Below are 16,229 nucleotides of genomic sequence, written 5' to 3'. Positions count from 1 at the left end.
AGCTAGACTGATACACAACAGCACTGCCAAAATGGTGCAAAAATAACACCCACTCAATAAAAAAAAGTCTTAACAAAAAGCTAAACTCAAACAAATTATTCTAAGCTAAGGAGGGGGGAAAAAAACAGAGGCAGCAGAAATAAACAGGTAGATGATATCAAGACCAGCTCGCCAGACTTCATGCTATGATCCCCTGCATAAAAACGTGATAGTCATTTTAGATAATGAACAAGATAACTAAATAACACTGCCTCAGTACAATATTTCTAGTACTCTAGCTGTTACCTATAGTAAGTATAGCTAATCCTGCAAATACTGAGGTAACTGTATACATTTAGTTCATGTAAACTGCAGAGTTTAAAGGCTGACTACTATACCCTTGTGCAAAATGTTCTGATGTACAAAGATGCATGTGCATGGTCCCCTCTGTCAATACTTTTTAGATTGTTCCAGATTAGTGGTGCCCACAACCCCACAAACAAGACTCTCTGCACAAGAAATTCTTGAGGGAGATGTGATTTTGATATGTATATACTCTATAAAGCACCTTGGAATGAAAGGTTCTATATACATTTAAGATTTTCTCCCCTGTATCTATATAAGGTACAAAAATATTCATATAGAAATTGTATTATATATTCTTTAAAAGCATTAACATTTGATGTGTATCATGGGCCAGATTTTCAAAAACTAGACTTCATTTTTGAGAGAGAACAGTTAATTACTGAGGTGACTGAATTTATTTGAACCATAATTTAGGATACTTGTATATGAGAGGAGTTCCTAATCAGGGATTTTAAACATATAAGTTATTGAAATTGTGAGTACAAACAATTGGAGGTACAATAATGGTTAAGGCTGCACTGAAATTTGGTGCAGTCTTTCCTGCAGATTAACAGGTAAGAAACAATAAAGAAATCAAGCTTTGAATACTTAAAATAAAAAGGACAACATTTCAGACAAGCAAGAAATCTTCCTTTAGGTGAAGAATTCCAGGTAGTGCAAAGAATTAATTAGAAAAAAGCTAAAACGTAAAAGTTAATCACAACAGAGTGAGTGGAAGAAAAAGCATAACTGAACTTGCCACTAACCGTGCTTCCTTCCATACTGTGTAATAAATATGTAAAAAGAGAGAATTCTAGATTTAAAGATCAACAGTTACATTATACAGGTTCTTCTCCTATAGTATGTGTTATAAAAACACCAGTGTGAGGGTTTTTTGTTTGTTTGTTGTTTTGCTTTGTTTACTTCCTCCCTCGGGGGAAAAAATGTGTGTGGTAACAAGACAAATAATGATCACAACTAGACTTGATTATTTAAAACCATCTTTAAAACAACAGAGATACAAAGCTTACAGTAATGTGCATGCCAAGGCTTAAAATACATAAAAATACATATTAACCTTTTCAATGCTTTATTATTTGTGACAAGTTTGGTGGAAGGGCACTTCTCTGCCTCTGTACATACACATCCTGTAGCTTGAACACTCATTAAAAATAACAAGAATATTTTTAAAAGCCACTGCCCCGAGAATGAACAGTGCCATGCCATAGAAGGGTTAAGTTTTAGCTGATTCTAATTTAAGTGGCTTTGTATTTTACCAACTTGGAGAAAAAGAAAAATGATCTTTAAATCATTTAAAAAAAAAAGAGAGAGTGCCACCTTAAGATCACACATTTTTTCCTGGGGAAAATGAGAGAAGAGAGAGAGACAGATAAATACATGATCAAAACTCTGTGTATATTTTCAGAACAGGATGGAACAGTAGCCTCAGTTTGATGTATGTTTTATTTATTTTGATAATAGCTGGATAATCCAACCCTGATCAGAGAGTCATTTTTTCTCTAATCTTTAAACACTTTAGAAAATGTACACAATACTGCATAACTTAAATCCAAAATGCACCTATAGTATGCACTAATCACAGGCTAGTCTGTAGTCGGGGATAATTAAGCAATTCAAGATCATCCTGAGTTTGTAACCACCTCCTTACTCAGCTATTCCATTGTTAACAAGTGGCAGGAATTCCTAGTACCTTTTGGCTAACTGGACAGTCTGTGGTTGGTCCAAATTCTACTTTGCTCATCTGCTTCAATAAGAAAATCTCATAAGAGCTCCTTATTCTCTTTTTGAGTAATTACAATAACTCAAAGAGCGTGCTTTAGGTTTTATTTAATGTTTATAGTATACAAACAATGTAATCATACAGCTCTCAGATGTTAACTTTGACAGGGTTAGTATAACTAAATCCCAATCCTCTGCAATCCAATAATATCCTCTTTTTACAACATCCCCTCACCTACACCAGCAGCAAGAGACACTCAGGATAAAGGTTTACTGCTCTCAATATCTAATTTGCTACCAAATATAAAAATTATCCGCATAAGATCAGAATGGCAATACCCTCAAACAGTGCTCCTGTGCAATCTAAACAGTTGAAATGTTACTGAGGGCAAGCCTTCATAAAAAGAGGCTTTGTTTTACCCTCCCTATTACTTTACCTTATAACAACTCTACTACTGTTAGGGGGCAGGTACCAGAATGTCACCCTGTGTTATTTTACTATTTTTTGTTGGGACTGGTGCTTGAAGCAGCCAATATGTTTATTTAAACAATGGAATAATAAACAAAATAAAGGTGTTTTGCACCATGCCTTGGAGACTGTGAAAGACACAGTCTGCCACGAGGACACGGAGTATTTGAATTGGACCTTTCAACAGCAAGGTTGCCAAACCATTCAGATCTTTTGAGATTACCAACAACAAGCTTAAGTGAACTCATATATTCAGAGCACTGCTCAAATGAAGAACAGACTTGCTGTAGCAGCATTTACCCTATTGTTAAAACCACCACCACAACAAACTTTTGGGTCATATTCTACATGCAGTACACAGGGTCTCAGCCTGTAGCTAAAATCATCCTTAGCAAATATTGGATTAACCATCTACTTTCCTCCTAAAAACAAACATTCTAAGTTATTTTGTTTGTGTTTTCTTCTCCTCCTCTTCTAATCCTCTAATTCTTTCTTCTCTTCTAATCCTCTGCCACCAACAATGTATTGTTGGTGGCAGAGGATTACTCTTATTCAATCTTAAAATTAAAAACAACAAAGACACATCAAGTAGTTTTGATTCCTTTTAAATCTCTGCTGAGACTATTTTCAGATGCCACATGACTTCCATCAAACATCGCATTAATCTGAACATCTGGTAGCCAAGCACTATTGTAAGCCATATTTCTATAGCAAGCTACCAAGTAGATATTACTGAAAGGCTTCTACATTAGAAGGACATGTTCCTTAAAAGCATCCAATACAAATTTCAGTTACTAAAATATGTTATATGGTAAGGCAATGGGTTTACAAGGACTACAGTACTGTATTAGAATTCACATGTCATCACTATTGCTCTGAGGGCCATCTGTGCATCACTCTCATAGAGAAAGCAATTTAAGTGAAGGCCAAACCAGCAGGATAAATGTGACTACCTTTTGGGTCTCAATCTTGCCAGTCAGAAGTAACTTGTGAAATATCGCTAATCCTTGCTGTAGGGTCTAGAATTGAATAGCAAGCAAGCTTGGCAGATAGAAATCTCTATAGCCTCTTTTACCCACCAGGGATTGCTGTGATTTCCAGGATAATCTGGCAGCAAAGCAGAAAACATAACGCTAGGTGGGAAAGATATAGACACGGAAATGGTTAAAAAAAAAAAAAAAAAAGTATGGCACACTTAAAAAACCCATACACTTCTCAAGCAATGGTATTTTCTAACTTACATAACAAAACTGTTTGCTTTTCTCCCCTTTATCTTTATTGTTTAAAAAAATTGGGGAGAGGAAGAAGGAGAATTACATTTGAGTTCTGATCCTAAATATGATGGACAGGTTTGTACATTTACTTAGAAATTCTCTCCTTCATGCCCATACACACAGTGAATTTAGAGCTCAGGATCTTTCTAAATAGGGCCTCACGAAGGTCAGCATGGTTGGCAGCTCTGGGAACCACTAATTAGCAATGTTATCTCTTTAATAAACCTGGGATGGATTTGATAGCATTCCATCACTAATTTTTCCCCTTACATAATTGCTCAAGCAAAAAGGAAAATTAAAACAAAAATAGATTAGCTCAGCACACTTCATTTTGGCTCTGGATCAGTAGTACATGTACAGGAAGCAGTGGCTAGCAGCTGCAGAAAGACAGAGGGTCACATCACAGCAACTAACCCACTCCAGGGCTTCCGATAGGAGTGCAGGCAACACACACACTTTGCTCAACACAGACTAAGTGATAACAAGGAAACAAGAGGAAAAGTATGAGAAAACATACCAAAGTGGATTGCAAAAGGAGATGGTGCTAACAGGGGGTAAAGCAAAAGGAAAAGCGAAGTCCTGACAAAAGGGAGAAGGCAAGTTCTTCAAGTAAGAAAACAAGAAAGGCCATTCGTTTTCTTCAAAGAAAATAGAATGAGACAAAGGCAGGAAGTGCTGTCCTTCCTTTATCCTGCAGAGCTCTCACTGAAAAGACAAGTATATGCATCGGTCAAGATAAGGGAAAAGAGATGGCCTTCTTTGAGAGGAAACAAGTATGTATCTCTACATTAATGGACTCCTCCTATGTATATTTAGGGTGGAAAGGAATATGGTTTCACATTCAAGGTTTCCCAAAGCACTGCTCTATTTGACAGTAGTACACTGGCTTAGTAAATGAATGTGAAATCTGTTAAACAGCTTAAGAACAGCTCACACATATTAGAATGTTTGCCAAGAAAGCAAGGTTCTCCCCTATTAGCCCTGAGAACTACTATGGAATTTTCCCTTCAGCACATATAACCGCCACACAATTGGCATTCCCAATTTAGGAGATGCCCAGTTCTGAACAACGCATGTTTTAGAGGCACTGTCAGTATTGTGTAGGAAAGCTTCAGAGCCTGTCAGCAACCAGTGTCATTAGTCCATTACTTTCACAAGCAATGAAATTCACCATATACACTCAAACTTAAAACAAAACCCGAAGCCTAAAAAAAGAGTACTTTATTTTCAGGCATGCTCAATCTCATCATTACATAATTCATTTACAGTATTCCCTTGTGAATTATGCCTATGATGTCACTTCTGGGATGAAAATCAAATTTCAAAGAATTATATTAAATAATGGATACAATTAAATATAAATACTTCTCCAAGACCAGCCTTAAATAATTGCCCTTCACTGGCTTCTCATGCAGCGACAGTTTACTTGTATTTCTTAGGTCAATTTTTAAACACAGAGAACTAGTCTGATTCGGCATAGCGGAAAAAAACATTACCAGCTCTCGAGGCAGAAAGGCTTCCTCCTGCCGAGCCACGATCAGAGAGACAGTCTCCCCTTGCTTAGTGCTTCTCAACATAGCCACTAGTTCTTCCTGGGTCCTGCCAGTGACATCTCTGCCATTCACCTAATGGACGTAATTAGGAAACAAATAAACAATAACTCTGACTAACAAGTGCTGTCTTTGATTTTCTAAACTGGGAGAGGTGTGGTTCAGTGGTCTGAGAACCAAGAAATGTTGAGTTTTAAGGGTTGTCTACATGGTCCTGTAGCACAGACCACGGGACCGTGAGTTGCAGCCCACACTGAAGTGTTGAGCTGTGATTGCCCCATGTAGACCCTACTAGCGGGAACTACAAAGTACCTAGCTTTCATTGACATAGTCTTCTGGGACTACATTACTGCAAACCTGTGACTTCATACTAGCAAGGTTTATCTGGGGCAGTTACAGAGCAACACTTCAGTGCGTGCTGAAATTCACACCCCCGTAATCTGCGCTGCAGAGCCATGCACCCAAGCTCTTAATTTGGTTGCCACAGCGAGTTTCCTCTCAGGCCTGCACAAATCACTTATCCTCTTTGCTAGTTTTCACCATCTGTTAATGGGGATTTATAATACCTACCAGGCAGGGGTTTTGTAAAGATTAATCAGTTTGTAAAGCTCTTTGAAAATGAAAACCACTAAACAAGAGGTAAGTATTAATATTGTTTACATTAGCGCTCTTTGAGGTTAGCAAGTAAAAATAGCCCCATAGATAATGAGTTCAGAAGTCATACAAGTATGAACATTTAAAACCGAGAAAATACAATGCAACTGATTTAAAATGTGCATTAGAAAAACATTCACAGTGAATACACAGATTCTTGGATATTATTTCAATTGATGTATCTACTTTCAAAATCGGGCAGCCATTTTATCAGCTCTCCCTTGTTTGAATGCCTTGCAAGACTATTTTCATAGGCACCTGATTCTGAACTGTATATTTAAGTCAACAAGCAGTATGAAAGCACTGTACTTTAAAAAACAACAACCCAACAACCTACAAAATGGGGAAATATGGGGTTTAAATTAGGAACATGCCATGCTATGTTAGTCACTAGTAATTACAGAAAATACAAATATATCTAAAATATATATTTTAAAAGCCAATAAACAATATTTAGTGGTGAGACAGGAAAGGATGTTTGATATTCCCAGTTCTGCTAACCTCCAATATTCGGTCTCCTGACTGCAAACGACCATCTTTGACTGCTGCCCCCTTTGGCAAAATATTCTTCACAAAAATAGGACCAGGACCATGAACTGAAGAGTCTCTGGTAACCACAGTGAAACCAAGTCCTTCAGGACCTAGAGTGCAGACAGAGAAGGCTCATTGTAAATTTCAACAAGAAAATGATATTAATTAAAATAACGGAACAGTAAAATTTAAAAAAAGTATCAAGAGCAAGCATTTAGATGAGCTTTCAACGAAAGCTGCTTCAGCCATTGAGCACGATTTCATGGAGGACCAGAAGAGTAAGTATTATGCCACTGTCAGAAGAGACAGGTTCAGACCCTGCTGTTAATATGCATGAACTAAAATAGGTTTGAATTACCCATGTTCCAATCAGAAACTAAATGGAGGGCTCACTCTAAATATAATGCCTCTTTCCCAGGTAGTTTTGGGACTGCTTTAGATATTAATCCTTTAGAGTCAAATCATCTCATAAAATATTTTGCGTATAGTGAAGTAAAGCAAAAAAAAATTATGGTAAAAAAATTAGGCAAAGCAGCACAAATACAGGAAGGGGGATTGACTGACACCATATTGTGTGCCTATAATCAATGGCATGATCGTTACCCAAAATATGCTCAAAATTAAATTAAAGGCAGAAATATGGTGACAGTGATGAAGAGCACAAAAACTTTATACCATTCAAAGGGTATGGAAAATTCTACTTAAGTCTTAGTAATGCAGAATGACTCAATATTATCTTAAGCAGAAATCTATGCACACTTAGGTTTTCATCGGTCTGGCAAGGGTCTGGGAGATTGAGGTTATCAAAGCCAGCCCTGCATATTGGCATTAAAGACACTGCTTCACATGATATCTCACACGTTACAGACAACTTCAGAGAACTTGGAAGAGTGCTGAAGGAGCCATGTCCAAGTGATTTTTCTTGAGATCCTTTCTGTCCCAAGAGTGAAGGAAGACAGAAAGAAGGAGATTCTGGTAGAGAACTGCTGACTAAGTAGCGTAAGGTAACAGCTTTTAATTGTGAGGAACATTGACCTACCTCTTATGGAGAGAGTGGTTGTATAGATTGGATAGCTTCCATTTTAGCAGAAGGCGAACCAAGCTTCTAGGGAACAGCAGGATGTTTAACAACAAAAGGAGCGAGTGAAGCGAGGGGAGGACGGACAAATGAGCATTTATTTAGGGCAAAATCAAGATGCCATGAACCAAATTAATCAAGGCACCAAGAGAAGAAAATTTTTAATTGCCTGTACACCAACGCTAGGAGAGTGGGTAATAAACGAGCAATTAGAATTGCTCATTTATGAGGATAAATTCAACCTTGTTGATATTATTGAAACATGGTGGGAAAATTTGCATGATTGGAATGTCAACATCTCTGGTTATAACCTATTCAAGGAAGGATCAAGTGTGCAAAAGGAGATGAGGAGTAGCACTCTGTGTCATGATGGCATTGCCTATTTCCAAGTCACCGACAACTTTGGACGCAAACAATCTTGAATGCTTATGGATCAATGTTTTAACAGTTAAAGCTCAAGATTGGTGCTAATGCGTGTCTGCTCTAGACCAGCAAATCAAGAGAGAAGAAGACGACTGTCTTCTTAAGCACCCATCTGTAATGTATAGTGAAAACTCATCATGAGCGATTTCAATTTGGGTGACATATACTAGAGTTCGCATGTTGCCAGTATTAGAACATCCTTGTAATTTCTAAAAGTCATATATGACTATTTCCTAACACAAAAAGTGTGGCAGCTATAACAGGGGAATTCTATATTGAACCTCAGTTTGACAGCTAAAGAAGAATATATCACGGAACTAAAAATTAGCGGTTGCTTAGTGCAAGTGATCATGACTATCTTACATTTGTTATGTGTAAACAGAATTGAAAAGAGCCAATATTGCAAAGCAGAAAACAATTATGAACCAAATCAGCTGGGAGAAAAAATTTAAATAAAAACATGAATGATAATTGGGAACTGTTTAAGAACATTCTTCTCCGACACCCAAAAAGCCACAAATCGAGAAAGCAGGCTATGATAGTTTAAAAACAAAAAATAAATCTCAGCCTGGTTCAAAAGGGTAGCAAAAAAGCAGCAATATAAACAGAACAAAAACAACCCCATTTATAATAAATGGAAAAAAGGGGCACTGATAACAATAAATAGAAGTTAGATGCTAGGAATTGTGGAAAATTGATAAGGGACGCAAAAGGACACAAGCAGAAATATATGGCCAGAAGAGACCGCACAGTAAGAAAGAGGGTTTTGTGTTTTTTTAAAATCACCACAAATAAAAAAAACCTTAACAATGATATTGGCCCATTACTAGATGGAAATGGTAGAATTGTCAGTAATAATAACAAAAAGACAGAAATGTTAAATAAATATTTCTGTTCTGTACTTAGGAATATATCATCTGGCTTTTTCCTATCATACACTTTCCATTCCAACAATAACTACACAGAATGTTAAACAGCAGCTAAAGTTACACATCTTTAAATCAGTAGTTTTAAAAGAGCTGACCAAAGAACTCTCTTGAGCGTTAACTGCTTATGTTTAGTAAGACTTGGAACACCATGTATGTTCTAGACAAGAGGACAGAAAAAGATAACATTTTACCAATATTTAAAAAGAGTAAATAGGATGACCTGAGTAACTATATAATAGAATGGCTGATGCGGGACTTGATTAATAAAGAATTAATGTTTTTATAATGCCAACTAACATGGGTTTATGGAAAATATATCTTGTCAAACTAAGTTAGTATCATTTTTTGATGAGAGAATAGGTTTGGTTGATAAATACACTTAGACTTCGGTAAGGCATTTGGCTTGGTATCACATGACATTTTGATTAAAAAACTAGAATTCTAAAAAAAAAAAATAACATGGCACATATTAAATGGATTAAAAACTAGCATACTGATAGCGAAATATAATTGTAAATAGGGAATCATCATTAAAGGGTATGTTTCCAGTAAGGTCCTGCAGGGATTGGTTCTTGTCTCTAAGCTATTTAATATTTTTATCAATGCTCTGGAAGAAAACATAAAATCACTACTGATAAAGTTTGCAGATGACACAGAGATTGTGGGAGTGGTAAATAATTAAGGCGATAGATCTGGATTGCTTAGCAAGGTGAGTGCAGGCAAATTTCAATATAGCCAAATATAAGGTGATACCATCTAGGAACAAAGAATGGAGGCCATACTTACAGGATGTGGGACTCTATCCTGTGAAGCAGTGACTCTGAAAAGGACTTAGGGGGTCATGACATATAAACCGAGGAATATCAAGTAGGAATAGGGAGGCAATGTCTCTGTATTGGGCACCAGTGCAACCCCTATGGGAACACTCTGTCCAGTTCTGGTATCCACATTTCAAAAAGGATATTAAATCGGAAGAAATTCAGAGCAAAGTCAAAAGACTGATTAAGGGACTGGAAAACATGCCTTACAGTGAGAGACTCAAGCTTATCAAAGAGAAAGTTAAGGGATGACCTGATCACAGCCCATAAGCATCTACATGGGGAGAATAAAGAATTATTCAGTTAAACAAACAAAAGTATAACAAGAGCCAATGGCTGGGAGATGGAGCTAGACAAATTCAGACTAGAAATAAGGTGCTGATTGTAACAGTGAGAGCAATTAAACATTGAAACAATTTATCAAGGGTTGTAGAAGATTCTCGATCACCGGAAATTTTAAAATCAAGACTGGATGTTTTTATAAAAGATGTGCTCTAACTACTGGACGTGATGCAGGCATTCATAACAGGAACTCCTCTGGCCTGTGTTACATATCATGAACCACATATCAGGTCAGACCAAATGATCATAATGGTCCTTTCTGGCTTCAAAATCCATGAATTACAGGGATGTGCCTGAAAGCTCCACTCCAATTAATCTGTGGGGCTCCACAGCACATTCTCAAATTTAATTGCTGCATCCCATGTACTTACTCTACTTTATCGTTCTTTTAAACTATCCCCCTTGCACACTCTACACAGCTTCTTCTTCACTTCAGATTATGTGGCCTCTGGCTCTTCTAACTACAAAGCCATGGAAATTTTGTATTTGTTTTTCAGGTTCTGCTCATTTTTTCCTAAGTGCAGAATGCAACATCACCTCCTTATATGAACTTCCTCCCCCAACGATGTCACACCAGCATGTAAAAACAAAAGAGGGCAGGAAAAATGTGGCAAGAGTCCCCGGTGACATATTCAGAACATTGTGTTTATCTTTTACTAAAGTATCAATAACTAAACTGTTTAAACACTCAGCTGGCCCCGTGTCACTAGTTCAGTTAAAAGTTAAGGTACCAATACAGAGAACATGTAGTTGTTACAGTACATCACTGCGGATTGTTGAACCTTTACCTTTCTTAAGGTCTATCTTTATTCTCTTTGCATTTTTCTTGTTGCCGAAGCCCATCATAGGAGACAGTGATGGCGAAGATGGTTTCTTACCCAACCTTGGGAGATTGGGGCTCTTAGCGTGTTGTAGTGTTGCCTGCAGATCTGTCTCCAGGCTGTTCATTCCAGAGAGATCTATTGTTTTCACAGCTGGTTTCGTAAGAACAGGAGGTGAAACCTTTGTTTTTGGAACTCCTTCATCATTATCGAGCAAACAAAGGGGAGCAATGACAGACTTTTCATATTGTTCACGATTATATGGAGGAACCACTTCCAAGAAGACACTTGGAGATTTCATGGCCTGACGGAAGATATCCTGAGCCCTTTAAAGAAAGGCATGAAAACAGATACATCAAAACCAGAAAATCTGTGTGTTATGGGGCTTGGGGTGCAATGCAGACCAGTAAGACCTGCCTGCAAGCTTGAGTGCCTTACAATGCTTTGCTGCTGCAGCTTCCAGGCTGGGCCACTCACAGCCAGCCTACCAGCATGCAAGTCACACCCTGGTTCAGCAGCTCTGACTTTAGCTGCCTGTCTGCCGCCCCACATCGACTTCTACCAGCCTCAGTTACTACTTGCAGGGTGACCCCCATACACTCCCAGTCCCAAATTTTCCAAAACCATGTGTTCTGCAATGTCCAGCCCTCTCCAGGACAGTTCAGAGAAACAATAAGGTGTGTTGTTCCTCTAAAGACACATCACAACTTAGTAACTTAACTGGGGTAAATACACCCTTCCCTACAAACATAGAACTGAGCTGGTTTATAGTGAAAATGAACCAAGTTTATTAACAATTGGGCATAGGTTAAGTGATACCAATTTAAAGGAATAAAGCTAGACAGGGCTACATACAAACAAAAGTGAAAACATGAACATAAAAGTCTAAAACTTAATCTAGCAAATTATAGGTTTTGTTCTAGATGGTTTCCCTCATCAGTCTTCCTCCTTTCCAACCATGGTTGACTTTCCCTCAGTCAGGACCTTCCACAGGAGACAAAGCACTGGCTTCCCTTGTCTTCCTAAGTGTCAACTATATTCAGTTTCCAGAGACTTCAACCCCTCCATGGTTGAAGAACCCATATTTCTCATCTTGCAAGAGCTCTGGCCTCTGGTCTCCGTCTAGTGAGGGATGACAAAGACGGCTTCTATTTTTGCTTACATCTTCTAAAGTTCAATGCCTTTGTTTCAAGGAGCATGATGAACTCATGTTGTTTTTCCCTTCCTTTGGATTTCCCATTCCCCTGTACATTAATGGCGTTTCCACTATTTTCATTCCACCATGCTTAATATACATAGGAGACAGGTAAATAGCTGCTTTCTCTCCTGTCTGAGAGGGAACCTGTTTCTCCCTGTTTGGCCACAGACTTTAAAGCATAATATCATTAAGTATCCATATTTCCTCATATAGTGTTAATCCATACATTTGCCTTTACCCACCCTCAGGTTGCCCCTCTGCAAGCTCAATACCTATATGGGCCTAGGACCAGGCCTACGGCTTCCCAGCCCCCAAGGCCTTTCCCCAGTCCTGCCTGACTCTAGGTCCCTGGTGAGTTCCCTGCAGCCAGGTCTGTCTCTCTCTCCTGTCAGAGGGAGACTCCTCAGCTCTGGCTGCCCTGGCCTTCTTATAAGGCTGAGTGGCTCAGTTTGGGGCGTGGCCCCAGCTGCAACCACTTCCCCAGTCAGCCAGGGTTTTGCCCCTTTCCACAGCCCCAGCCCTCTGCAGGGCTTTTCCAACCCCTTCAGGGCTGGAGCGGGCATTCACCCCACTACAGGAATATATTGCATTTGTCCTTATTGAATTTCATCCTATTTATTTCAAACCATTTCTCCAGTTTGTCCATTCCATTTTGAATTTTAATCTTATCCTCCAAAGCACTTGCAACTCCTCCCAGCTTGGTATTGTCCTCTATGCCATTATCTAAATAATTGAAGAAGATATTGAATAGAACCAGACCCAGAACTGATCCCTGTGGAACCCCACTTGATATGCCCTTTCAGCTCGATTGTGAACCACTGATAACTACCCTCTGGGAATGGTTTTCCAATCAGTTATGCATCCACCTTATACTAGCTCCATCTAGGTTGTAGTTCCCTAGTTTGTTTATCAGATGGTCATGTGAGAGGGTATCAAAAGCCTTACAAAAGTCAAGATATACCACATCTACTGCTTCCCCCCCATCCCGGAGGCTTGTTACTCTGTCAAAAAAAGCTATTAGGTTGGTTTGACACGATTTGTTCTTGACAAATCCATGCTGTTACTTATTATCTTCTATGTTTCTGCAAACTGATTGCTTAATTATTTGCTCTATTATCTTTCCCGGTACTGAACTTAAACTGACTGGTCTGTAATTTCCTGGGTTGTCCTTATTCCCCTTTTTTAGATTGGCACTACATTTGCCCTTTTCCAGTCCTCTGGAATCTGACCCATCTTCCATGACTTTTAGAAGATAATCACTAATGGTTCAGATATCTCCTCAGTCAGCTCCTTGAATATTGTAGCATATATTTCATCAGGCACTGGTGACTTGAAAACATCTAAATTGTCTAAGTAATTTTTAACTTGTTCTTTCTTTATTTTAGTCTATAATACTACCTCATTTTCATTGGCATTCATTAAGTTAGATGTCCAATTGCTACTAAACTTTTTGGTGAAAATTGACCAAAAAAAATAATTTAAACACTTCTGCCATTTCCACATTTTCTGTTATTGTTTCCACCCCCCACCACCCTCTTCACTGAGTAACGGGCGTACCCTGTTCTTGGTCTTCCCTCTTGCTGCTAATGTATTTGTAGAATGTTTTCTTTTTACCTTTTATGTCTCTAGCTAGTTTAATCTCGTTTTCTGCCTTGGCCTTTCTAATTCTGTCCCTACATATTTGTGTTGCCCAGTTTAAACACACTTTAATTCCAGTGTATATTCAAAACTCTTAATACACACCATGTGCATACATCACACAAGAATATTAATGATCAGAAAGTTATTAGTTTTCAAATGATACCTCACGAGTCATATTTTGTGCAAAGATTACTACAATAGTGTTTACGGTCTGAATACAGGGGTGCTTAGGGTCACACTGTGCAATATTTCTACATATCTTGCTGCATACTTAGAAATTGTTTACAGCTATGAATTTATTCTACCTACAGAAAACAGAAATAACTATACATTTCAAAGTAAAGTGACCCTCTTTCAAAAGTCAACAGTAAACATGCAGTAAGATTTGCTACATCACAGTATTTTCCTATGCTTTGAATAGGAATTGGGATTTGTGAAGCTGGCAAGATCTCTGGGCTGCTACGAATGATGCCCACTTGCAAACTCCTAAGTTGGAGTCAACACAAGGAAGACCGTTCTTGGGTGAGGAGGAGTAGGAAGCAAGGCTCTAAAGGAGAACGCTGACTAAAACAGTTCTCTCACAACTGGAGAGGAACTGTAGTGGGAAAGATGGTGGGGCGTAGCATTTCTCCTGCAGGGTTCTCCAGAGGGCTGGAAGAGGAAAGTGCATAGCTGCTTCCAAAACAAATATGGAAAAGCAGAACCCTGTAGCAGTAGCACAGATCAGGGCATGGGCATGCAAAAAAAAAAAAAACAACCACACAAATGGGCCCTGAGTAGAAGAAATGTTCTATTCTTGCTACATGTAAAAGCAGGAAAAAAGGAGCAGACTATCTCATTAACAAAAACATACTACTCCAAGCCAATGCTTGTAATTCAATAACAATCTTAGTATGAGGAGAAACTAATGATAGACAGTTGCCCATTTTAAACAGCGTGGCCACAATTAAAAACTTGCCAATTTCCTTAGATAATTTTATCTCAGTATTTACAATATAGCCTATTATAATAAGGAAATAAAAGAAATACTAAAGTCAAGTTATTTAAGGCAGATTTGGAAAGTTTTTAAGCACAACCACTGTACACTTTACATATTCACTAATAAAAATCCCTTCGCAATTTTTCAAAGACATGTTGAAAGTAGGGTTACCATACGTCCGGCTTTTCCCGGACATGTCCGGCTTTTTGGTCCTCAAAACCCCGTCTGGGAGGAAATTCCAAAAAGCCGGGCATGTCCGGGAAAATAGGGAGTGGTCATGGGGCTTGGATCCGGGCTGGAGCCACTAGGGCCAGAGCTGGAGCCGTTGGGGCCAGCGGTGCTCAGCCGCCGGCTGGCGCCGTTCGGCCAGGGCCAGGCCGGAGCCGCTCGGCTGGAACCGGGGCTGGGGGTGCTCGGCCGGCGCCGCTCGCCCAGGGCCGGGGACAGGCCGGAGCCGCTCGGCTGGAACCGGGGCCTGAGCCGGGCCGGAGCCGCTGGGACCGGGGCTGGGGGTGCTCAGCTGCTGGATGGCGCCGCCCGGCTGGGGCCGGACCGGAGCTGCTCGGCCGGAACTGGGGCCCGAGCCAGGCCGGAGCCGCTGGGACCGGGGTTGGGGCTGCTCAGCCGCGGCTGGTGCCCCGGGGCCCGAGCCAAGCTGGAGTGGCCGGGGCGGGCCGGAGCCGCTCGGCCGGAACCGGGGCGGGTGCCCCAGGGCCCGAGCCGAGCCGGGCTGGAGACACTGGGGCCAGAGCCGCTCGGCCGGGGGGGGCCGGACTGGGCCGCGCCCCCCCGCCCCCGCCCCAGCCCCAGCTTACCTGCTGCCTGACTGTTTCAGGCTTCCCGCGAACATTTGATTTGCAGGAAGCAGGGGAGGGGGAGGAGCAGGGGGCGGAGCGTTCGGGGAGGGGCGGAGTTGGGGCGGGGACTTTGGGGAAGGGGCGGAGTTGGGGTGGGGAAGGGGCGGAGTTGGGGCGGGGCTGGGGCCCCATGGAGTGTCCTCTTTTTGTTTTTTTAAAATATGGTAACCCTAGTTGAAAGGGATCTCTGGACCAAACTCTCTCTAGATTAATCTGAGCAGAAGAGTTTAAAAGTGCCCCAACTCTATTTTACACACAAGATAAAGCTCAAAAATGCTTTAACTACAGTAGTGAAAGAACTATGCCCCTCAGTCCATATTCTCCACAGATATCAGAGTTGTAGGTTATGCCTGCTTCTGTACCATACATTGTTTATTTCAAAACAAACTTCTTTCTCATCCCTAAACCACCAGCTAATAGATATTTAAGAATGTAAAATCCTCACTTAATTTATCTCAGACCACTCCCCATTCTCATATCATTGCAAGCAGTCACGTGACAATACACTATATGGTGGCTTAAAAGCTCATTTTTAGGAGATGCATAACATATCAGAGAGATAGAAATAGGAGATCTCTCACAAACTAAAAATAATGGTGAG

The 16,229-nt window shown here is 40.0% G+C and overlaps 1 protein-coding gene across 1 annotated transcript in view; it reads right to left on the bottom strand.

The window, feature by feature from the left end:
* The window catches only part of PARD3B (par-3 family cell polarity regulator beta), a 589,898-nt gene that overhangs the window by 272,107 nt on the left and 301,562 nt on the right, over positions 1–16,229 (bottom strand). The window contains exons 8-10 of the mRNA XM_024206395.2: positions 10,921–11,279; positions 6,513–6,652; positions 5,304–5,432 (exon numbers count right to left, since the gene is read on the bottom strand). Of these exons, the coding sequence (XP_024062163.1) occupies positions 5,304–5,432; positions 6,513–6,652; positions 10,921–11,279 (628 nt within the window). The remainder of the gene's footprint in view (positions 1–5,303; positions 5,433–6,512; positions 6,653–10,920; positions 11,280–16,229) is intronic.

This window comes from Terrapene carolina, unplaced genomic scaffold, assembly GCF_002925995.2.
Source record: "Terrapene carolina triunguis isolate 2854851 unplaced genomic scaffold, T_m_triunguis-2.0 Scaffold62, whole genome shotgun sequence".
NCBI lineage: Eukaryota > Metazoa > Chordata > Testudines > Emydidae > Terrapene > Terrapene triunguis.
The sequence above is the reverse complement of the archived record's forward strand: the minus strand, read 5'-3'. Positions and strand labels throughout refer to the sequence as shown.